Source organism: Cinclus cinclus, chromosome 20 (assembly GCF_963662255.1).
Source record: "Cinclus cinclus chromosome 20, bCinCin1.1, whole genome shotgun sequence".
Classification (NCBI taxonomy): domain Eukaryota; kingdom Metazoa; phylum Chordata; class Aves; order Passeriformes; family Cinclidae; genus Cinclus; species Cinclus cinclus.
The window spans coordinates 6,899,051-6,918,348 of NC_085065.1; the positions used below are offsets into that span (position 1 = coordinate 6,899,051).

The 19,298-nt window shown below is 43.5% G+C and overlaps 1 protein-coding gene across 2 annotated transcripts; it reads right to left on the reverse strand.

The window, feature by feature from the left end:
• Positions 1–2,362: 2,362 nt before the first annotated feature.
• TOB1 (transducer of ERBB2, 1) lies at positions 2,363–6,534 on the reverse strand. 2 transcript variants are annotated; one of them, XM_062506320.1, is made up of 2 exons: positions 6,487–6,534; positions 2,363–4,288 (listed from the first exon to the last, which is right to left on the reverse strand). In XM_062506320.1, the coding sequence occupies exon 2, from the start codon at positions 4,150–4,152 to the stop codon at positions 3,181–3,183; it is 972 nt and encodes a 323-aa protein (XP_062362304.1). In that variant the 5' UTR covers positions 4,153–4,288; positions 6,487–6,534; the 3' UTR covers positions 2,363–3,180. The 2 variants fall into 2 exon arrangements, with proteins under 2 accessions (XP_062362304.1, XP_062362305.1); XM_062506321.1 differs by lacking the exon at positions 6,487–6,534 and adding an exon at positions 5,724–6,028.
• Between the last annotated feature and the right edge of the window lie 12,764 nt (positions 6,535–19,298).

Sequence of the window (19,298 nt, forward strand, 5' to 3'; positions counted from 1 at the left end):
CTGGAGCCTCTGAGCAGCTTCAGGGATCCTAGACTGCAATTCTGAAAAGTTGTGCTGAATTAAGTGATCCCTACAGACCAAAGAACCTTGAACTTATGCTTGGGTGGGGACCTGGAGTGACAGAAGGCACTAAGCAGCACTGAGGGAGTCACATACTTCTATTTCTGCCCTTTCCTTCACTGTAAATTAAAGTCACCTTCCAAGGTTTAACTCACACAGGCAATTCTAAGGAAGCAAATGGCATGTTCACATGAGAAAATACAAAAGAACTTGCACACCTGAGCAAATGCTTCCTTTCTCCCCTTTTTATGTCCTTTCTATCCAAGCAAATGCATTTCCCTGACAGCTGAATACTGGGTGTGCACAAATGACCCCAGTGATTGACCTGACACTTGGTGAGAACAGAATGTTGCAATGTAAATGTTTGGTCTCAGAAATTCAGCACCAAACTTCAGCAGAAGATAAATAACTGGGTGAAGCAGACTAAACACAAAGCAGGCATATCTCATTCCTCTAAGACAATTAAAAAATTATTCACACTTAAACGTTAAAACAAAAAAATCTCCATACTCACATTGAGAGAACTTGAAGCTTTCTTTCTGACTTGTCTCCTTTCAAAGCACCAGAACCAAACCCTGCTCATCAAACCTTTATATTGAAAAATGCTGCAAAAAATGCGTGTTTCAATAGATTTTTGCTTGCGTGGCCCTTCAGACACAGAGCTGGTTACAGGGGAAAGGAATAAATCAGCCTGGGAAGAGGATAAGCTCACTGACCTTTAAACAAATGATCTCAGTTTAAATCACAGGAACAGAAATATTACAGAACACATGAAGTCTCCACTGTCAGAGTTGCTCAGCCCCTTGGGCAGTTAAGGTATAAGTATTGTGCTGTAAATAGTAAAACAGCAATAAATCTTAAAGTCTAGGCATTCAAACAGAAATAATACACAGAGCTGGCATTCTCTGTCTTCCAGCAATTGATCCAGCATTTTTCTAATTCCTCGCAAAAGCAAAATCATGCACTTAAAATGAGGTACCAAATGATACACTTTTAAGGCCAGTGCTGTCCGCGGCTGTGCCGTGAGTGGAAAGATAAACCAGATGGCAAACTCAATAAAAGGGAGCCAGTTAAACAGAGACAGATGAATGCCCAAAAAAAACCCCTTTGCTCCATTATTGCTTTTGAACTGGTTGTCATGGCACTGGAAATGGATACCACTGTCAGCCTCCCACCTCTGCCCAGCCAGCTCTTCCCAGCCTTTGCCCAAAGCGGGGAGCTCAAGCTGCTGTGAAAAGCACAGGCTGCTGCCACCACAGCTCCACTCCCCCCAAACGGGGGCTGTGCATGCAATCGCACCTTTTGTCATGGCAAGTGCATCCAAGAGGAAAAGACTGACCTTCAGTCTCAAATTCCAGTTTCAGAACACTGAAGTTCAGCTCATTTTAATCCTGTGCTCTGCCTGTAGCTCACAATTCCCTGCCAAGAGCCAAGGACTATCCACTTAGCACTGGGTTTCTCTGTGGCCGGAGCTGCCATGGAACATAAGCTCACCTTTGTCAGATTTACACATTAAAGCAGTTTCTCTTCCCCTCAACAATATCCATTAACAAGGAACACTTTGCTGAGCAGATGGAAAAGAGTAAGTGACGCAACTTCAAAATAGCCCTGGAAAAACTGAGTTATTCTGTCAGCCTCTGAATTCTTTCCCCTCCCACTCCCATTTGATTTTGAGATAATCTATTCAGTTAAAATTGTAAAATCTGCTAAAATAAACACCTTAGAATGCCACAGTGTAGTCACATTACATTTCTCTTTTTAATAGAGCATATAAAATGCCAGTTTACAATGGGTTTAGGAAGCTGTTAATCAGCACTTTTATTCAGTTTAGTTTCTGAGCTATTAATCCCTAATACAGAGGCAGAATGCTGATTTGCTGGTCTAGGACCTCCCAAGAGAATAGTTCCAATAATCCAAATGACATGGAAAGGAGACGTTACTGAATCACCTGAGTCCTTGCTAAACACATCCCATCACTCCATAACTCAATGTTCACAGAGCTTGAGAGTCTTAATTTTCAAGGAAAGAAAAAAAAACACAATTCCATTTTGGCTTCAGTGAGCTGCAGTTATGAGAAACAAGTGGAATTTCTTCAAATAATCTCAGGCAAGTCCCTAATGGGGTTCTGTGCTTTGTCAGGGGTATTTTGGGTAAGGAACCCCCCATGAGGTGCAGCCACAGAGCCACCCTTGCCTTTGCTGCTGAGTCAGGCTCTGGTGCATCCCCAGCAGTGCCAGCACAGGGAATGCAGTGCTCACATCGTCAGCAGGACACAAAGAATGCACACACCACCACAGCCAAGTTAATTTTAAAGAATTTTAATACAAACTTAATATAAACTATTTCAGTCCCTCTTAACATGTAAGACACTGACTCAAAATACTTTTATACCTTTTTTCAAGTATTGCACAATGTAGGTACAAAATTAATATTTACGATTACATTTTCTTCCATAATATATAGCAAAAATCTTTAAACTTTTAACAGAAAATACAATTTGTGTTTCTTTTGAAAAAAGCAAATATTTCATACATTTTAATTCCACCACTAAGGAATATTCTGTACACAACTTTTTTACTTTTTTTAGAATTGATGTCTTTAAGATGGATATCTTACAATTTCAGTAAAAAAAATACAACATGAAGCTGCTGCAGCTGTCACAGATCACTGTAGTAAAAAGATATAAATGCAATACCATGTTGTAGAAACAATATATATACTCTGATATTTTACAAACTTTGTACTAAATTAAATTATACAATTAGAAAAAGACCAATAAACCCACCTATTAGTGCCAACTTTTTAATATATATACATATATGTCTGAGCACATATATATATACACATAAAAAAATTAGCCACTTCCTTGCTATCTCTTAAATACTGTAAGAGGCCATATTTTTGAGAGTATATTTTTGTAATGTACAGTCAGTATAAAATAATTTTGTGCTTGGTTGGCAAATGAAAAAATGATGCATGTTGTATTTATCTAACCAAGCCTGAACGTATTCATCCTACAAGCCCTAAAAAAAAAATCTCAAGAGGTGGAAAAAAAGATACACCCTTGGGTACGTGCATTTGAACTTGTACAATAGTATTTACTTGGGTTTCGGTTTATTTTTAGTTAGCCATAACTGGCTGGAATTGCTGGTTAGAATACTGCATGTTGTTTAAACTAAAATTCAAGCCATCCACAAAAGACTTCTCATTTAGACCTCCATAGGCTGCAAACATATCAAAGGCATTACTGTACTGGAGAGGACTAAGGTTAAGGGGGCTGTCACCAGGAAAGATGCTACTGGTACTACCTTGACCCTGCATGTTGGGGAAAATGAATTCCTTTGCGTTAGGAGACAGGGCAGAAGTCTTCTGCTGTTGCTGTTGCTGACTGCCTAGGCCGAGCCCATAGAGAGAGTGCATGGAGGAGGAGAGGGATTTCTGCTTCAAGAGGTCATTGACATTCAAGCCAAGGTTGGTGGGAGAGGTGCGGGCGACCTTGTTGCCACGGCTGCTATTCTTCATTTTGGTTGAGCCAAATTTGGTGGCAGCAAATGTGGCAGTGGTGAAGGTTAAAGGCTGAGTGGAGCGGGGCATGAAGGTCGGGCTCACAGCAGCTGAGTGACCAAAGGGAGGAGAAGGAGAACTAGACACTGAAGATGCTGGGTCACTAATAGGCATGAACACCTGGGCCTCGGGGTTAAAGCTGTTCTTGATTTCCTTATCCAACTCACATCCATTTTCATTATCATCCACATAAAGCACTTTCACTGGTCCCTTTTCACCGATTTGGTATGAAACCTCAAATGGGTCAATCCAAACACTAAGATCCTGAGGCAAGTTGCCACGAACATCATCAATGTCCAAACCACTCTCTTTGGATGCTTGTTCTATGACTGGGTCCACTTTCTCCCCTATATGAATACATCTAAACCCTGATCCTTTGTATGGCTTTTCTGGATACCAGTGCCCTTCATACTTCTTTTTCAGAAGTCTTTCAAGCTCTTCACCAAAAATGTTGACACGTCGTCTGGGAAGCTTATTGTACAAATATGAAATAATAAAATTGAGTGCTACTTGGATTTCAAGCTGCATAGCTGCTGTGCCACAGAGTGTAAGTCTGTTTCAAAACCCAAAGAAGAAAGCGTTGAAGATGCCACAGGGAAACAAAATTTCATTCAAAGTGCTGATTCGAGTTGATTATTATCCTTCACCTTGAGTGCTCTTGTTCCTTTAAGAAAAAACAAAAGCAAACACATCCAAATAAGAACAGCGTAAGATCAAGCTCCAAGGCCCATTCTTTTAGCTTCACTTTCTGCAGAAAATAGGTTACTTTTTAAGTGAAAAAACGTGCAACAAACTGTTTCTGCTCCTGCCTGTGGAAGGTGAGGATGTCAGATTCATTTAGCGTGACTTACAAACAACACTAGAGAGAATGGGCTTGTGTTTACATATACAGCATGGGGCACTTCCAAATCACATGGGCGGGGTGTTTAGTTAATCACAAAGCAGCAAGGATAATTTTTAAGACATCACAGAACTGCCAAGCCTGTCAACGGTTCAATTACCAACCCAGATTTGGATGATTTATAGTACTCAGCTGCAAAATTTAGTACCAGACCATTAGTTTAGCCTGAAAGGTCTTAGTCCAAGGGTTATTTATCACTTTAAAGTTTGGAAACGCATTGACTGCAACTGTAGGCTGCAGAATTATAAAAATGTTAACAGTTGCTTTAGAAGGTTTCATACAAATAGCTAAAATAATGCAACACTTATTTTAAATCCAAGCAGATCTTCTCCCTAAACTCTGCATGGGTAAAACGATGCAAACTGAGGAGAAAATGTCCGCTGTGCACATCCAACAGTTCACACTAAAATGCAGTCAGCACATACATAATAGCTGCACGTATGTTCTGTCAGAAGGCTGGCCAAGACTGACAGATTAATTCACGAATTTTTCTCTTTCTACAAATTATCCTCTATTTTCAGATGCAAGATGCAATGATATACTCAATTATTGTATCGCACTGTCTTGTAGCTCAGATTCCAAAAAGTTCCTGGGCTAACAGGGCTTTTGACAGCCTCAAACCTGATTGCCTTTCTCCTTCTCCATGACTCCATTTTATATTTAATGTCAGATATGGTTGTCACTCCTTCACAAAGGACAAAAGAGAAATTAACTGTCTAAAGTTAAAGAAGGGACAAGAACCAGGTATTAGGACATGAACTGCTAATACAAATCCTGCAGTACCTTGGTATAAACGTTCACACACCTTTGTCAAAAAGTTCCAATAAAACAAAATATGGGGGTTGTTTTTGGCTCAAGTTAAAAGCCCAAAGAGAATTTCAGTTAATAGTGGGCTTTTCTGCACTGCATCACTAAGAACAAAATCTAGCACTAAAGATTAGAGAAATGAGAGTTAAAGGATTTTGATATTAACAATGTGACTACATGGCTTTTTTATTTCTTGTTCCAAATAATCTCCTTTTAATGTCTGGAACCCTATTTCCAAGCCATTCGTTCTCTCCCCAACATGGTATGGGAATAGTTTGAAAGGCTGTATGATAAGGCGACCTTTAAACGTTTGCTGGATCAGCACCGGGTGGGGATAAGGAAAAGATCAAGGGCAAACAGAAGATATTTACAAAAGGGGCACAATCAGTACCGAAAAGCTGATTGGGTGGTTAAACAGGGCATTTAAAAATGATTTATTAATCCATCTGAGCTGTTTCCCTTCCCCCACGTCCTTTAAGGAAAGAATGCTCCTTTCAGAGCGCACCAGGCTGACGCTTGTAAATTTGTCGAAGCGAAACGGATCCACAAAAGCAACTAATCAAACATATCGGCTCGATCGTTTCGAACTCGTTCTTTTTATGCATTTATGGGAAGACGGCAGTATTTCTGGGGGAACCGAGCCCATACGTGGCCCGGCAGCAGCGCCCTGGCAGGAGCCTTAAGCAGTGGGAGTTACATAACCAGGCAGTCGGATCTCATTAGATTTCTGCTCACAGCCCTGGAGCTCCGGCGGCAGCGGGAGGAGGAGGAAGAGCATTTTCTGAGGCCGTAAGAAAGCGAAGGAACAAGAGGAAGGGGGGTATCTGGAGGGCGGGGGGAGGATTACAGGGCCCCTCTCCCGGCGCACAGTCGGGCAGGTCCCGCAGGCGCTGCCGGAGCGGCCCAGCTCCCATTAGTCAGCCGGCACCGCTCCCCGCTCCTCGCCCGAGCGCGGCCGACAGGGAGCGAGCCCTCACAGCCCAGCCGTGCTCTCCCTCCCGGCCCCTTCCCCGAAGAGTCCCTGCACCCAGCGGGATCCCCCCGGGCACCGCGGGGTCGTGACCGCCTCAGCACACCCCGCCCAGGGGCCGGGGCCGGGCGGTGCTGCCTCAACCCCCCGCCCGCGCTGCCCGCGCCTCACGGCCGGTACTCACCCAGGGGTGCGGGGGTAGTGCAAACAGTCCCGGCAGGGCTGTGAGGGCGGGGGGGGGGGTGGGTGGGGGGGGGGCGCGGCTCAGCACCCGACCCCCATCTCCGAGCGCCAGCTCCCTCGGCGAGGATGGGAGGGGAAAGAGGAGAAAAAAAAAAAAAAAAAAAAAAAGGGGGGGAGGGGGAAGGGTCGGAAAAAAAAGGGGGGGAGGGAAGGGGGGGAGGGCAGCGCTGCTCACACCCCCTCGACGGGCACGCTCGTCCACGGCAGCTGCGCTCCCTCTGCTTCTGCCCCGCCGCCCGCCGCGCCCCTACTTATACCCTCCCTTGCCCCGCCCACAGCCGCGCCCCTTGACCACGTCCCGCGCGGCTACGCCGCCCAAGCCCCGCCCTCCCCGAGCTGCGCACGGCTGGCCCCGCCCCCAGCCGCCGCGGCTCCGCCCCCGCCCGGGGCCCTCCGCTACCTCCTCTCCCTCCCCCTCGGCGCGGCGCGCGGGGCGACTCTGACGTCAACGCGCTGCTCGCCTGGCGGCCCCGCTGCGTCACTGCCGACGTCAAAGCCCTGCCCTTGCGCCCCTCAGCCCCGAGGGGCAGGGAGGGGGGGAAAGCGCTGAACTACATCTCCCAAGACCGCCGTGGCCCGTGGGGGCCTCGACAGCATCGCCGGCGAGGCTGGCAGGTGCCGCCTGCACGGCTGAGCACCTCTCAGGGTCTGGGGTGCTCCAGGCGGGCTCCTTCCCGTTGGGGGCGCAGGGCAACCCCTCTCCTCACCCCCTCCCCCCAGCGGCTGGCGGCTAAAAATACTCCCCACAGGTAGCAACGGGCGGCGATTGGCTGCCTGCCCGAGCGGCCGCCGCTGATTCGTCAATCGGGGCCGGGGGGGCGGAACCAGGCCGGGTTTTGGGGGAACGAGGGTGAGAGGTGGCGGGAGGGAGGTACCCGCGCCTCAGGGCCGGCGGGGCCTGGTGTGTGCTTGGGGGGCTCAAGGGGCGTGTGGAGTCGAGTGGATCCGATCCGTTTGGGATGCGGCCCACCCCAGTGTTCCTTAAAACATCCCCGGGTTTGCTCTTAAACACCCCTCGGGATGTTCAGGGTTGGCGCTGGGGCGGTTTCCCTCACGTCCCCTGGAGGACAAATTGTGAAGGGCTGAAGGGCTTCCTTTTTTTTTTTTTTTTAAATAATTCTCCGCCTCTTGCTCTTGTTTGTATAATAATAAAGCATTTGGAAATAACAGTTGGAAGTAATGCGAGGCCTTTTAACCTTTTGGAGCTGAGAGTATATGTGAGAATGGGAGGCAGTAACCCAAAAGCTGAAATATTAAGGGAAAAAACAAGGAAATATTTAGGATTTTCCACAGCTCAACATTTCTGATGGAAGGCTTAATTCTTTATAAAACAGTTTTTATTCACATACTGGGATTGCGGTATTGCAAACAAATTGAAAATCTTGATTGAGACTCAAAATGTTTACAATTTTCCCCTGTATTTCTCACCCATTTTTAAATCTAGAGGGTTGAACATGCCTTCAGTGAAAACTGAGTCACTTATCACTTCGCACGCTGAATGGAAAATAAAATGTGAAGATTATAACATTACAAGCACTGACAACTGGGAGACACTACTGGGAACCGCTGTGGCATCTCCAGGAATCGGAAGGAGAGCCCTGGGTATTTGTTTTGATCAGAAAGAGACAAAGTGAAACAACTGCCTAAACAGAGAAGGTGAAAAGACAAATAGAGGGGGTTGTTTTGTTTTGCTTTTGGTTTGACATTAGAGCTTGTGAGTCTCCGTGGAGCAATAAACACACATTGGCAGGTGACATCAGCTACCGGTGAGGGTTCAGCTCTTGCTGTGCTCAGTGCTGGGGTGGCAGCAGCAGATTTCCCCTTGAAGTAGGAAAAACTGCACAGTGCCAACAGATCAGTGTTTTCAGGTGAGATTTCATAAGGAGCTTTACAAACCTGGTAACTGTTGCTGAGCTGCTAAAAAAAGCCAGGTTTTAAAAGCAGAGACTTTCTTTTAAATGGGTTTAGTGCTACATGAGAAGCATTAGGAGCTGAGTTAAATGTGCAGAGCTAAAAGAGTGGTAATCAAGGCAGACATGGGATCCTTTAAAGCTGTAAAAATCGGGATGTGCTTTTTCTGGGCCTTATGGAAAGGAACCTTCTCATGCAGTCCATGCTGTAGAAAAATCTGGTGTTAAATGCAACTAGATCAATTTTTAGGTCCCTGCCACCCCAAACCGTTCTATGATTCTAAATGTTGATGATGGGTCATTGGCCCAGGAGTAACCTTTTCAAGGATCAACCCCACTTCTAGTGTTCAGTGAAAGTTTCAAATTATCCTTGTTTGTTTGAAAAAATAGCTTTTAAACTGCAGTGACCAGAGTGTGGTCCACATATGGCGTGTCAGAGGTAGGTGGACAAACTGTAGTAGTGTTAAATTATTACCACCTAAACCCAGAGTTTAATCCAAGATCATTTGTATTCTTAAATCCTTGACTAGCTTTTTTATTCACAAGGGTCAGAGTAGGGCCTGCAGTGTTTTTCAGCCCTTTTGATTAATACACAGCAATAACAAAATGTCTGCCTCCCTGCTAGAAAAATCTTTAAATACACAGTCAATACAAAATAACTCCAACAGCAAAATTTTACTCGTGTTGCCAATTCTATTCAGCTGGAAGATTAATCTTAAAAGAAAAGAAAAACTATATATTCTCATCTCTCCTGAGAGACTTTGACAAGTCTTCTTTCCAGCAGAGCAAATCAACACAAGTATTTCAGAGCAGGGCAGGAGGCAGGAATGAGATTAGAAGTAAGGCAACTTTCTTAATCTGTATTAAATAAGAAGGGTTTGATGTCATGCCCTGTTCATAGCCATATCCTGCAATGCTGGTCAGCAGACAGCCATCAGCAACTGAACTACAATTTCCACAGTCTGGGTCTCTGCAGAATAATCTCTAAATCTAAGATCTCTACACTGTAAAACAACTACATTACCACAAAACCTTGCAGAGACTGCACAGACTTGACAAAGAAACCTTTTCTGCTAAAGAAATCTAAATTTGGTTCCTCAAATAATAACTAGCACTCTTTAAAAATCTAAATTAGTATTGTTTATTGATAACACAATGTCCAAATCCAAAATACAGTTTGTTAATCTTAAAAGTTGTTTAAAGAAATTATATATAACCAAGAAAATTTTACTAGTTATGTCAACAAGGACAAGAATTTTAAAGCTGCAGGAAGACAGGCTCAGAATTTCCACCACCCATCCTTTTCATAGAATCCTCTGCCAAATGAATGTTGCTGTACAGAATATATAAGCTTTATCCTGGTGGTGGACATGGAAGTTTGTATCATATGTTCCCGAATAGAGTGCTGTCTCTTTTTTAACATTTTCCTATTTAGGATCACAATTCTCCTCTTAGCGTGGGAGCTTGGGCTTTGATCTTGAAAAAATGGAAAGCTTTCCCCATTGTATTCATCCCTCTCTAGCTCAGTTTTATCCATTTGCTGATTTTAACATGTGTTCCTTTTCCCCACCATCTCTCAGTGTGAGCAACCAGGCCTGGCTGCTCTCCAGCAGTTATCTTAGGACTGAGTTAGAAATGGAATGTAGATTCTCTTACATTTCACTTTTCCAGCAGTGATTTTTCCATAAATACTGATTAGAAAGGGGGTCTGGACCTATCAGGTGTTGCCCAGTGCCAAGAGCTCTCTGACCACAAAGGTTTTTTGAAGTGGGAAACCACAAAATCACCTTGTGACGTTGTTTCAACAGAGTAAAAAATAAACAGGGGCAGGATTCAGGCAGAACAGCCAGGTCACCTCCTAGGTGAGCCCCGAGCTTGTCTCTAATCCTGTGAAGGTTCCGATGTTGGGTCCCAGCGATGCAGAGCAGCTGGGTGGGGGCTGGCACAGCTCAAGCTGCCAAGGAGGTGCTCATGGCAGGATGTGTGCCATGACTCTGTGCAACCTCCTGGCCCTGGGGCAAACAGCCCAGGCCGTGTCCAGGCTTGGTCTTCTGCTGCTCAGAGGGCTGAGGAGTCGGAGTAGTGTCCTGGGAACACACAGGGAAGGGGAGCAGTGTCTTGTCACCAGGTTTGGGCAGAGGTACAGTTGTGACAGGGGGGAAGAATAGGCCTTGAAGTGGAAGGAGGGAAATATTGCAGTAAAAGGGGGAGAATGGAGGACAGATGGGCTGAGAACAACCCAGCATTGATCACTCCATCCTGGAAACCCTGGAAGTTTGGGTGTGAATTCTCGTGGGATGCTCTAGGTCTGGTCTGCCCCAAAGGTTAGCTGGGCAGGCAAATCCAAACACCAGCAAAAGGATTTGCTCTGCTGCTACAGTGTGTGGTGTTAGTGTCTCTGGTGATGCCAAGATTTTAGAAAATTGGCAACCAAGAGCTGGAGCATGAATGCACAGATTGAAAGGCAGGTTCCAAATCTGGGTATCTACAGCTTTGTGTTGGGAGTACACTGAAAAAAACCCTCTAAGTTGGCACTTCCTTAGATATTAGTGACTCTTCTTAATTAAAAAAGAAAAAAGAAGAAAAAAATATATGTATAAAAATTTTCTGGGCTAACATCAGTAGAAGAAACTAATCTGCAGGAGATCAGAGCTCGGAGCTCACAAGGACGTCACTCTCTCCTAGGTGGAATGCTACCAATATTATAGCTTACCTGGAAAAAGTGATAGTCCTGAGCAAGACACAGAAAGCAGCTGCTGGGTAAGAAGGAGTAATAAAACCAGAAGAAAGAAAGATTATGCACCAAAGCTTTTTTCTTCCCAAAGTTTCATTTACCTCCAAGGGTGAAACTTCCAAGTAAAAATGTGGGTTGTTTGTTTTGCCTGAAGATAGTAGAAGGTAGGATCTGTTCTTGAAGAGGAGGAAACTGATAAGCAATATTTTCATAATGGGGTACAGATTCTGAGAAGGCCAGTAAGAAAGAGTGAAATGAGGAATAAGTAATCCAAAACTGCTGTGAAAAGTAATGGTCACAAGTAGATAGAAACTGTAATAGGAGGGGGAGGGAATGGGAAATTTTTTATGAGCATCAGAATTTCCTATAGCTGTGAATAAATGGGCTGAAGAAGGAGGAAGGAAGATTGATTTCATACATTAGAGAGGTTGACCTTTGAAGAAGGTTTTATTAAAATCCAATATAATTTTTTCCTCGAGTTCACCTTTGTGCTGGGATCCTGCCAGTTTAATGTCAGTTAGTTGTGCAGTATCTGTTAATAGATAAAATTATGAGGTGAGGACTGTCCTAGCTGATAGCCATGGAACTTCTAAATTAATCAGCTTCAAGTGCTTTACTATGCTCATTCCAAACAATGATTCATAAACAGTTTTAAAGAGACAGAAAGCTGTTTTTTAAATTGTCAGTACTTTCATGGAGATCAAAAATAAAGACTCACGATGAAGGGCTGATCTTTTGTCCTTTCAGTTTCTGAATAGAATAAGGTAGCTTGGAAACTTCTCACTAGGAATTTACTTTAGAATTTTGTGTACGTAGCGTTTTCCAGGAAGGCAAGTAATTATTTTTTTTCCTGAAAAGGGAATTCCAGGAAAACTCTCTAGTCTTATTCAAGAGAGATACTGAATGTGAAAAGAAAAATAGATAATAAATGGGAAAAAACCATCAATGTAAAGGAATAGCTTTCATTCAGTCCATTTAAACTGAAGGAGGGAGCAATGGAGGGGTGACTGTTTACCAAAACAATCCAATAAACACAAAAATTCTCCTACTTTTTTGACATTCTGATTATCATCAACTAGGGTAAAAAAAAATAATCTGAGAATTACCAGGGGTCTCTTTTTGAAATAAATTGAAACTCAACTATGTTTAGGCAAAGATCCAGCCAATACCACCTTTCCTGACTAACCACAATGTCCTCTAAGGCAAATCTACACCCTTTGGCTCTCCCAGCAATGGTTTTTGTTTACTTAGGAAGGATCAGTGAAGCCTTCACTGTTTTCTAGTTCTTCAACAAAGTGATGTAGACACACCTTGAATGAGAATGGGAGGAAGGATATTTCCCTGCACTGTCAGTGTGTTAAGAAGATTGGGAGGTACCTCCATTTTTTGCAATAAAATACAGAACGAAATATAATTTTAACATCCCCAGAAGATCTCCCTTGGTTCTTGCCTAAGAATTTAAAACAACCAAGAGCAGTGCAGCTCAGTAAAAAGCCATCCGTATTTTAAGCTTTCAGGCAATCCCTTTTCTCTGGAGCTGGGCTGTTGACTGGGTTTCTTATGCCTTTCTGCATACTTTTCCTATCAGTAACAGTGTTTTATTCTGAGCCCAGGACTTGGAAAGCTTAATTAGTGACTGCCAGGTGACAGGCATAATATCACCTTTAGGAAAGGCACTGGTTAGATGTGTTGATTCTGGGTCTGAAGGCAGTCTGATTTGAGAAGTGCTGAGTTAACCTCCTGTGCTGTCATACTGTGACAGTGTGAGTGATGGTGACTTCAAAGTAAATGAGTTCAAATGTCTGTGTCTTGATAAATACAGTCTGAAAATGGTTCTCACGAGAATGAAAACTATCTTTATGAAAAAAAACAAACAACAAAAAACCCAAAACAAACAAACCAAAAAACAACCGAACAAAAAATGACAAGGGTGTTTCTTTTCAGATGAACAGGAACCCAGTACTTGTGCAGACATGAAGAGCTAGTTGAGTGGAAAGATGTCAGGATATGACAGCTGAAGGTTTGACCCTGAATCTTTAAGGGTATTATTCATGGGGGAAAAAAAGCCAATGGAAATTTCTCTTTGAGCTTGCTGTGCTACAGATCTGGTCCTTACTCAGCTCCTATTAAAGCCCACTGAGTCACAAAGACAGGAATAATGGAAAGGAATGCAGATTCAATCTGTGTGTTTGCTCCTGAGACATACAAAGTGGATTTTACACAGTTTGTGCATCCTGTTCATGTAAGGAGCATTTCATGGCAGACTCAGACTATCACTGGCATTGAAATGATCACTCGGTTCAAATAGTAAATCACTCATTTCCTCTCCAACTTGTGATTCCTAAAGGTGTAATTCCCAATGTAATATAATAAGTGCCTTAGAAGATTAAGCAGAAGGTCATATTAGCATAACATCTTTCCTGAACTGATGTCAAAATGCTGCATAAAGCCACACCTTGAAATCCCTCAGGACAGTGCTCATGGGCCTTGCCAATAACATAATTTCACAGAGATTCTCCTGTTTCACAGGTCACAGCTCTTTACCCTGTGATGGCTACATTGAGCCACCCTCGTGTACCTACATATATATGACCCACTTCATTAGAACAGAATGTTTTCTCTAGAACACACAACCCAGTAGGAGCCATTATCTCATGTGCTATTATTAATGCAAAGACTTCAGACAGCCCCTGCACGCAGCAGTGGATCTGTGCTACTCTCAAGAGTAGCTGTAACTAAGATCTTCAGAAGCAGGGATAAAACAACCATGTCACACAATTACATTGAGTTTGGCAATGGGAAGAAGAGATTTCTTCTTGATCCCACATGACGATTATCTTCCATGCTAGGAAATGAGCACTAGGAGTGACATACTTTTTATTGTAGCTAATGGAACTCAGATTTGTAAAGAAAGTGATTCTGCTTTGTGACCATATTATCTAAATTGCTTTGTCGCCAACGCATAAAAAATTGAATATAAAATTGCCTGAGCATAATTGAGTGCTGACTCACCCCCCGATTAAGGTAAATGCTGGAGTGTTCCAGGGTGCCTTGGAGCTTTCTATAGTCTCACAATCCTATGTGAAATCTCCTGATTGATTTTTTTCCTCCTCCAAGCAAACTTATGTTTCATGCTCCTATTTGAGGTGAGATGCTACAAATCCAGCTGCTGTAACAAGACATCTTCCCCCTGCTTCATTATCTTGATCAATTTTCAGCTGAAACTCTCATTTTTCATCCTGGCTGGTGCAGTTGCCTCCCTTATGATTATTCCAACTCCTGGCTCTCCATATTCATAGCTACTCTTTGAGCTCCAACTCTAACTCTCTAGTTTCTACGGCTATATAGCTGAGGATTTTTTCTCACAAAAAGCTTTTCCATATATTCTCACAATTTCATTTCAGTCTAATCCCAGGCTGCATACACACAACACTGCTCAAAACAGACTTCTAGTAGAAGTATCTGCATACAAGAAAATACAGACACGAGTATTTTAAATTGATTTTTCTAAATCTTGAAAATAGCTTCATACTCATTTGGAGGTATAACTGTGTAATTTTGGTTAAAACCACAAGAATTCTCAGGTTTTGAAATATAAGAAGGGCAATTGTAAGAAGCAGTGCCAGGGACCTGAGGTGAACTGAGCCATGGATACTGGGCAGAGAGCTCAGATTTAGCTGACTGTGGCAATAAGTCAAACCAGCACTTGTGCCTTCGGTGATCTCTGTTTCAACTCTCCCTCAGGTAGTGAAAGGAAAGAGCAGAAGAAGGCCTATGACCTAAATGAATTACAGCAATTATCAACCAGCAATCCTGCCTACAAAGATTTGCAAAAGATGCCAGCCCTGAGCTGGAGGATCTGGAAATCAAAGCAGTCATGGAAGTGGCAGAATTTGGTTTTGTTTCCAGTTATCTGTGAACATCTCCTTTCTGGCTGAACTATTGCATGAGCAGCCATTGAAAACCAAGTAAGGAAGAGGCTGAAATTTGTTTCCTTTATATGTGGGACTGGTTTCATATCAGAAAATGAAGAGTAACTTCGGCACATGCATTGGGCTTAGATTTTCCAAAAGAACTTGTCGCTGCATAGCCCAACCTTGTTCCTTACCAGGAATTGTAACTTTTGTTGTCTGATAAATGCTTTGCCTCAAAGAAGATAAATCACATTTATCTCCAGCTCCAGAGAGATAATAATGCAATTGTTCCTTCACACCAGGAGATCTGCTCCCTGGAAGTTCTCTTCTGATTTGGATAATATTTTCTCCAAGAGCTTCCTTCTGTAGAATAAAAAGAAATTTAGTTGAAATGTGTTTCCAGAGATGAGTCCTTTAGAATAAAACTAACTGTAAAAAAACAGCATAAATATAGTAAGGAGGAGTATATCTAGAATACAGAGCTGATCTAAAGCTAGGTCAGAATCCAGCCAGAGTTAAGGATCTGGTCTCTTTTGGTTCATTAGCACAAAGGCTGTACCTTTGCAAAATAAAGACACATTAAAAAAATGTAATAGGAGGGGGGAAAAAAAAGGGACTCTCTAATGGTGAAGAAAGCAACACATTCTGAGACTAAAAAAAAATGTCTGAACCCTTCAAAGACAGGAGTGAAATACATAAAAGCATCCATGGCTTCCCCAGACAGGTTGGTGTTGGTTGTTACACCCAGCCCAGGCTGCATTTGACAGCTCTCTCACTTATATTGCCAGAAGTGTGTTTTGAAAACCCAGTATTCCTATCCAAATTGTTCTTGCTAAATGTTTGACAGCAGCCTACCCAAGTGACACCCAAATGGGCACAATTAATTGTTAATGTCCCCAGTTCAGCTGAATGAGGGAAGTGCCTCGATGACAAGGAAGGACATCACTGGGAAGACTCAAGGGAGGCAGAAGGGGGATTGAGGGGAGCGATCGATTCGGTGTCTGCAGCCACTCCAACATTTAAGCTCTTCATCTACAGCAACGGGTGGGTTACTCAGCTGCCTTTTACTGTCACCCTGCCAGGAGGAGGGCAGGTAGAGTAGGGAGCAGAACACCCTTGGCTGGAAGTCCCAGCTCATTCTGCAGCAAAGATAAGCCCTTGCATGGAAAATCTTTAAAGGGATGAGGCCAGGCAGACTGTCACCATGGGCATCTTGGAGAAGGCAATCAGTCCTCCCTTTAATAAATAGAGATACAAGATGGTCAGGGAAGAGCATGCTGCTTAAATGGCTTGGAAAAATGGTCTGTCATCCCTGATCCACAAAGTGATGGAGGCTCCTGGAGAAACAGCAACACCTGTGCCATCAAACAGGAGCAACTCTACTGGTCCTGCCCTGCAGCTTGTGCTCTAAACCATAACTAATGAGTGTAAAGGCCCTGACAAAGAAAAGCTTCCACAGAATCCCTTTTCTAAGGCCTTTGATTTTACTGGAACATGCACAGCAGTAAAATTCATATAGCCAATGGGAAAGCCATGTCCTGGCCTGACCCTGCCACAGAAAACAGCAAAACAAAAGGGCAGGGATTTGGGGTCATGTTTGGGGAGGATCCATGATTCAGCATGTCTGTTTACTAAATCTCCTCTAATTTGTCATGTAATGAAGGAGTGAGACAAACACCTGCAGCTCCAGGCTGCTGCTTCATTGTGAAAAGGTACAACCTGAGCAGTGACGAGCATCTGAGGAATAAATTATTTTCAATTAGGACAGTAGGTCAGAAAGAGCAAGATGATTCATATCCAGGATGTAGTCCAACCCTCCACAATAATACTCAGCAATTCTGTTCAGCTTTGCTCCTTCAAAGTGCCCACAAACACCCCATCCTTTCCATGGCACTAGCAGGTAATAGGCAGAGAGGCTTGGGTGTGCACTGAGACCTGCTGATTCCTGGAAAAATTGAGCTAAGCTGGGAAAAAATGCCTTCCCCAGCAACAGGAAGGAATGAGACAGCTCTGTGCTAGTCACAGCATGCCACTGTTTGTTTAGAAATCAGGGAACATAAAGATTCACACCCCAAAATTAATAAATAAGGCACCCAGAATTAATAGTCTCTTTTAGGGAGCCATCTGCATGCAGTTTTCCCAGGAGTAAGGAACAGGTCATGACAGCTGGGGTTTAGGAGTGCTTGGCTCCTAGGTTAGCACCCTGACAATGCCTCTGCTCAGCTGTGCAAATCATATTTTACTTGCTTGACTGTGAGTTGCTGGGCAGTGGGATGTAATTTTCCATGCTTGCAGTTGGCACTGGGTTTTACCTTGACTTGCATCTGACAGTGCATGCTCTGTCAACACTGTTTTGCCTGTTAGAAAATAATAATTAAGAAGCCTGTATGATAGGCATGTATTTGTATCCAAGAATTCATGGCCAGCTCAACTTTAACCTTGTCACCATAGTTTACTACTGTGCCACAAAATGTCTTTTCCAGGTTTACCTGAAGACTGGGATGTAAGAAAACCTTAGGGGTGCCAGACGTTCATTTGGTTGACTTTGATCTCTCTGAAGACAAATCTTTTACAGTTTAGATAAGGAATCTTTTAATGAAACAAAAAAAATTGTGCCACTTATATCAATTCCGGATATAAATATGTGTGCTAGAAATAAACAGGAGCAAGGCAAAAAGGAGACAGCCACGCTCTGCAATGTCAGTCCAAAGTGACTGATGGATGATGATATGGCTAGCTGGGAAGAAAAGTCAATCTAAAAGTCTTGCTTGCCAGCCATCTGGCAGATCTTCCAAAGGATATTCCTGTACAGTGGCACTGAATTGGTACCTGCTTTGCATCTCCTCCTATCAAGAAAGGCCATTTAATGAAGTGAGGATTTTGAAACCTCTACTGTGACTCTCACCTTAGAGACTCATTGTAGCCCTCCCCCCCACCAGTCTGCCATGGATAAGGAATCTTATTCCAGGATTCTTTAGGATGGAAAAGATCTGTGAGATCGAGTCCAGTTGTAACCCAGCGCTGCCAAGCCCACCACTTAACCTTGTCCCCAAGTGCCACACCTGCAATCTTTTAGATACCTCCAGGGATGGTGACTCCACCACTGCCCTGGGCAGCCTGGTCCAATTCTTGGCAGCCATTTAGATGAAGAAATTTTTTTGTAATATCATCACAGGATCATGGAATGGTTGGGGTTGGAAGGGTCCTCTGGAGATGTCTGATCCAACCCCCCGCTAATGCTGACATACCCAGAGCAGATTGTACAAAGATGCTTTGTTGAAAGATCGTCCCATAGTAAAGATGCTCTTGGACATTTAGGGCATCACTGACACAGAGCACACCTGACTCCATCCAGGCTGTTCCAGACCCTCTACCTGTTCACAGCTCAGGGTTCTGTTCCCTTGTCCTGCAGGGGAGGCAGAAGTTGACAGCACCACGATTTGTAGCACATCCATATCCTCTTTCTCCAGAAGCAAGATTACTTCATGCTTGGAGCTGTAGGGCCATGTTTCATAGTTCTGAGCAGGGCTTACAGCTTAATGCTTGTTTTCATGACTGAGTCATTTGGACTCTGTTCCCCAAAAGGCAACAGTAAATATCACCCCTGGCCGTTTCCTAATGAACATAAAGTGGTAACAATTTAATGTCACTTCAAAAAACCCAAAAAAAACTTGCCATGAAAACCTAAAGATCTCTAAAGAATAGGTTGTCTGGATGAATATTAATGATTTCCCCCCCCACCCCCCCTGTTTTATTCAGGTCCATAACTGAGCTCATGGCCCTCCTGGGTTGTGATGAAATGCAATGGCTTGAGACCATAGAACTGGGAATACCAGCACATGGATAACCCTGTCTGAGGAGCAGTTGGATATCTGGTGACCAGACACTCCTGGCTTTTAACATGGGCCCAGTAAAAGCTATTTTCAGCCTAAATGATCTTTGATACTGAAACTAGAGTTAACCTGGATGGTGTGTGGAGGAGATCATCTGCTCTGAGAAATAAACCAAGGGAGAAGGAGGTGGGAGAAGAGTGGGAAGATAACAAAGAAGAGGGAGAGGGATTAATTTGGAAACATGCAGTGATGGAAAAAGGAACACAGGAAAAATGGATGTTGCATCTCCTCATCACTCCCTCTCAGGTCCCTGTCCCTGCTCAACTGCCAGCCACATTTGTCATTTGTAATTCTCAGTCTTC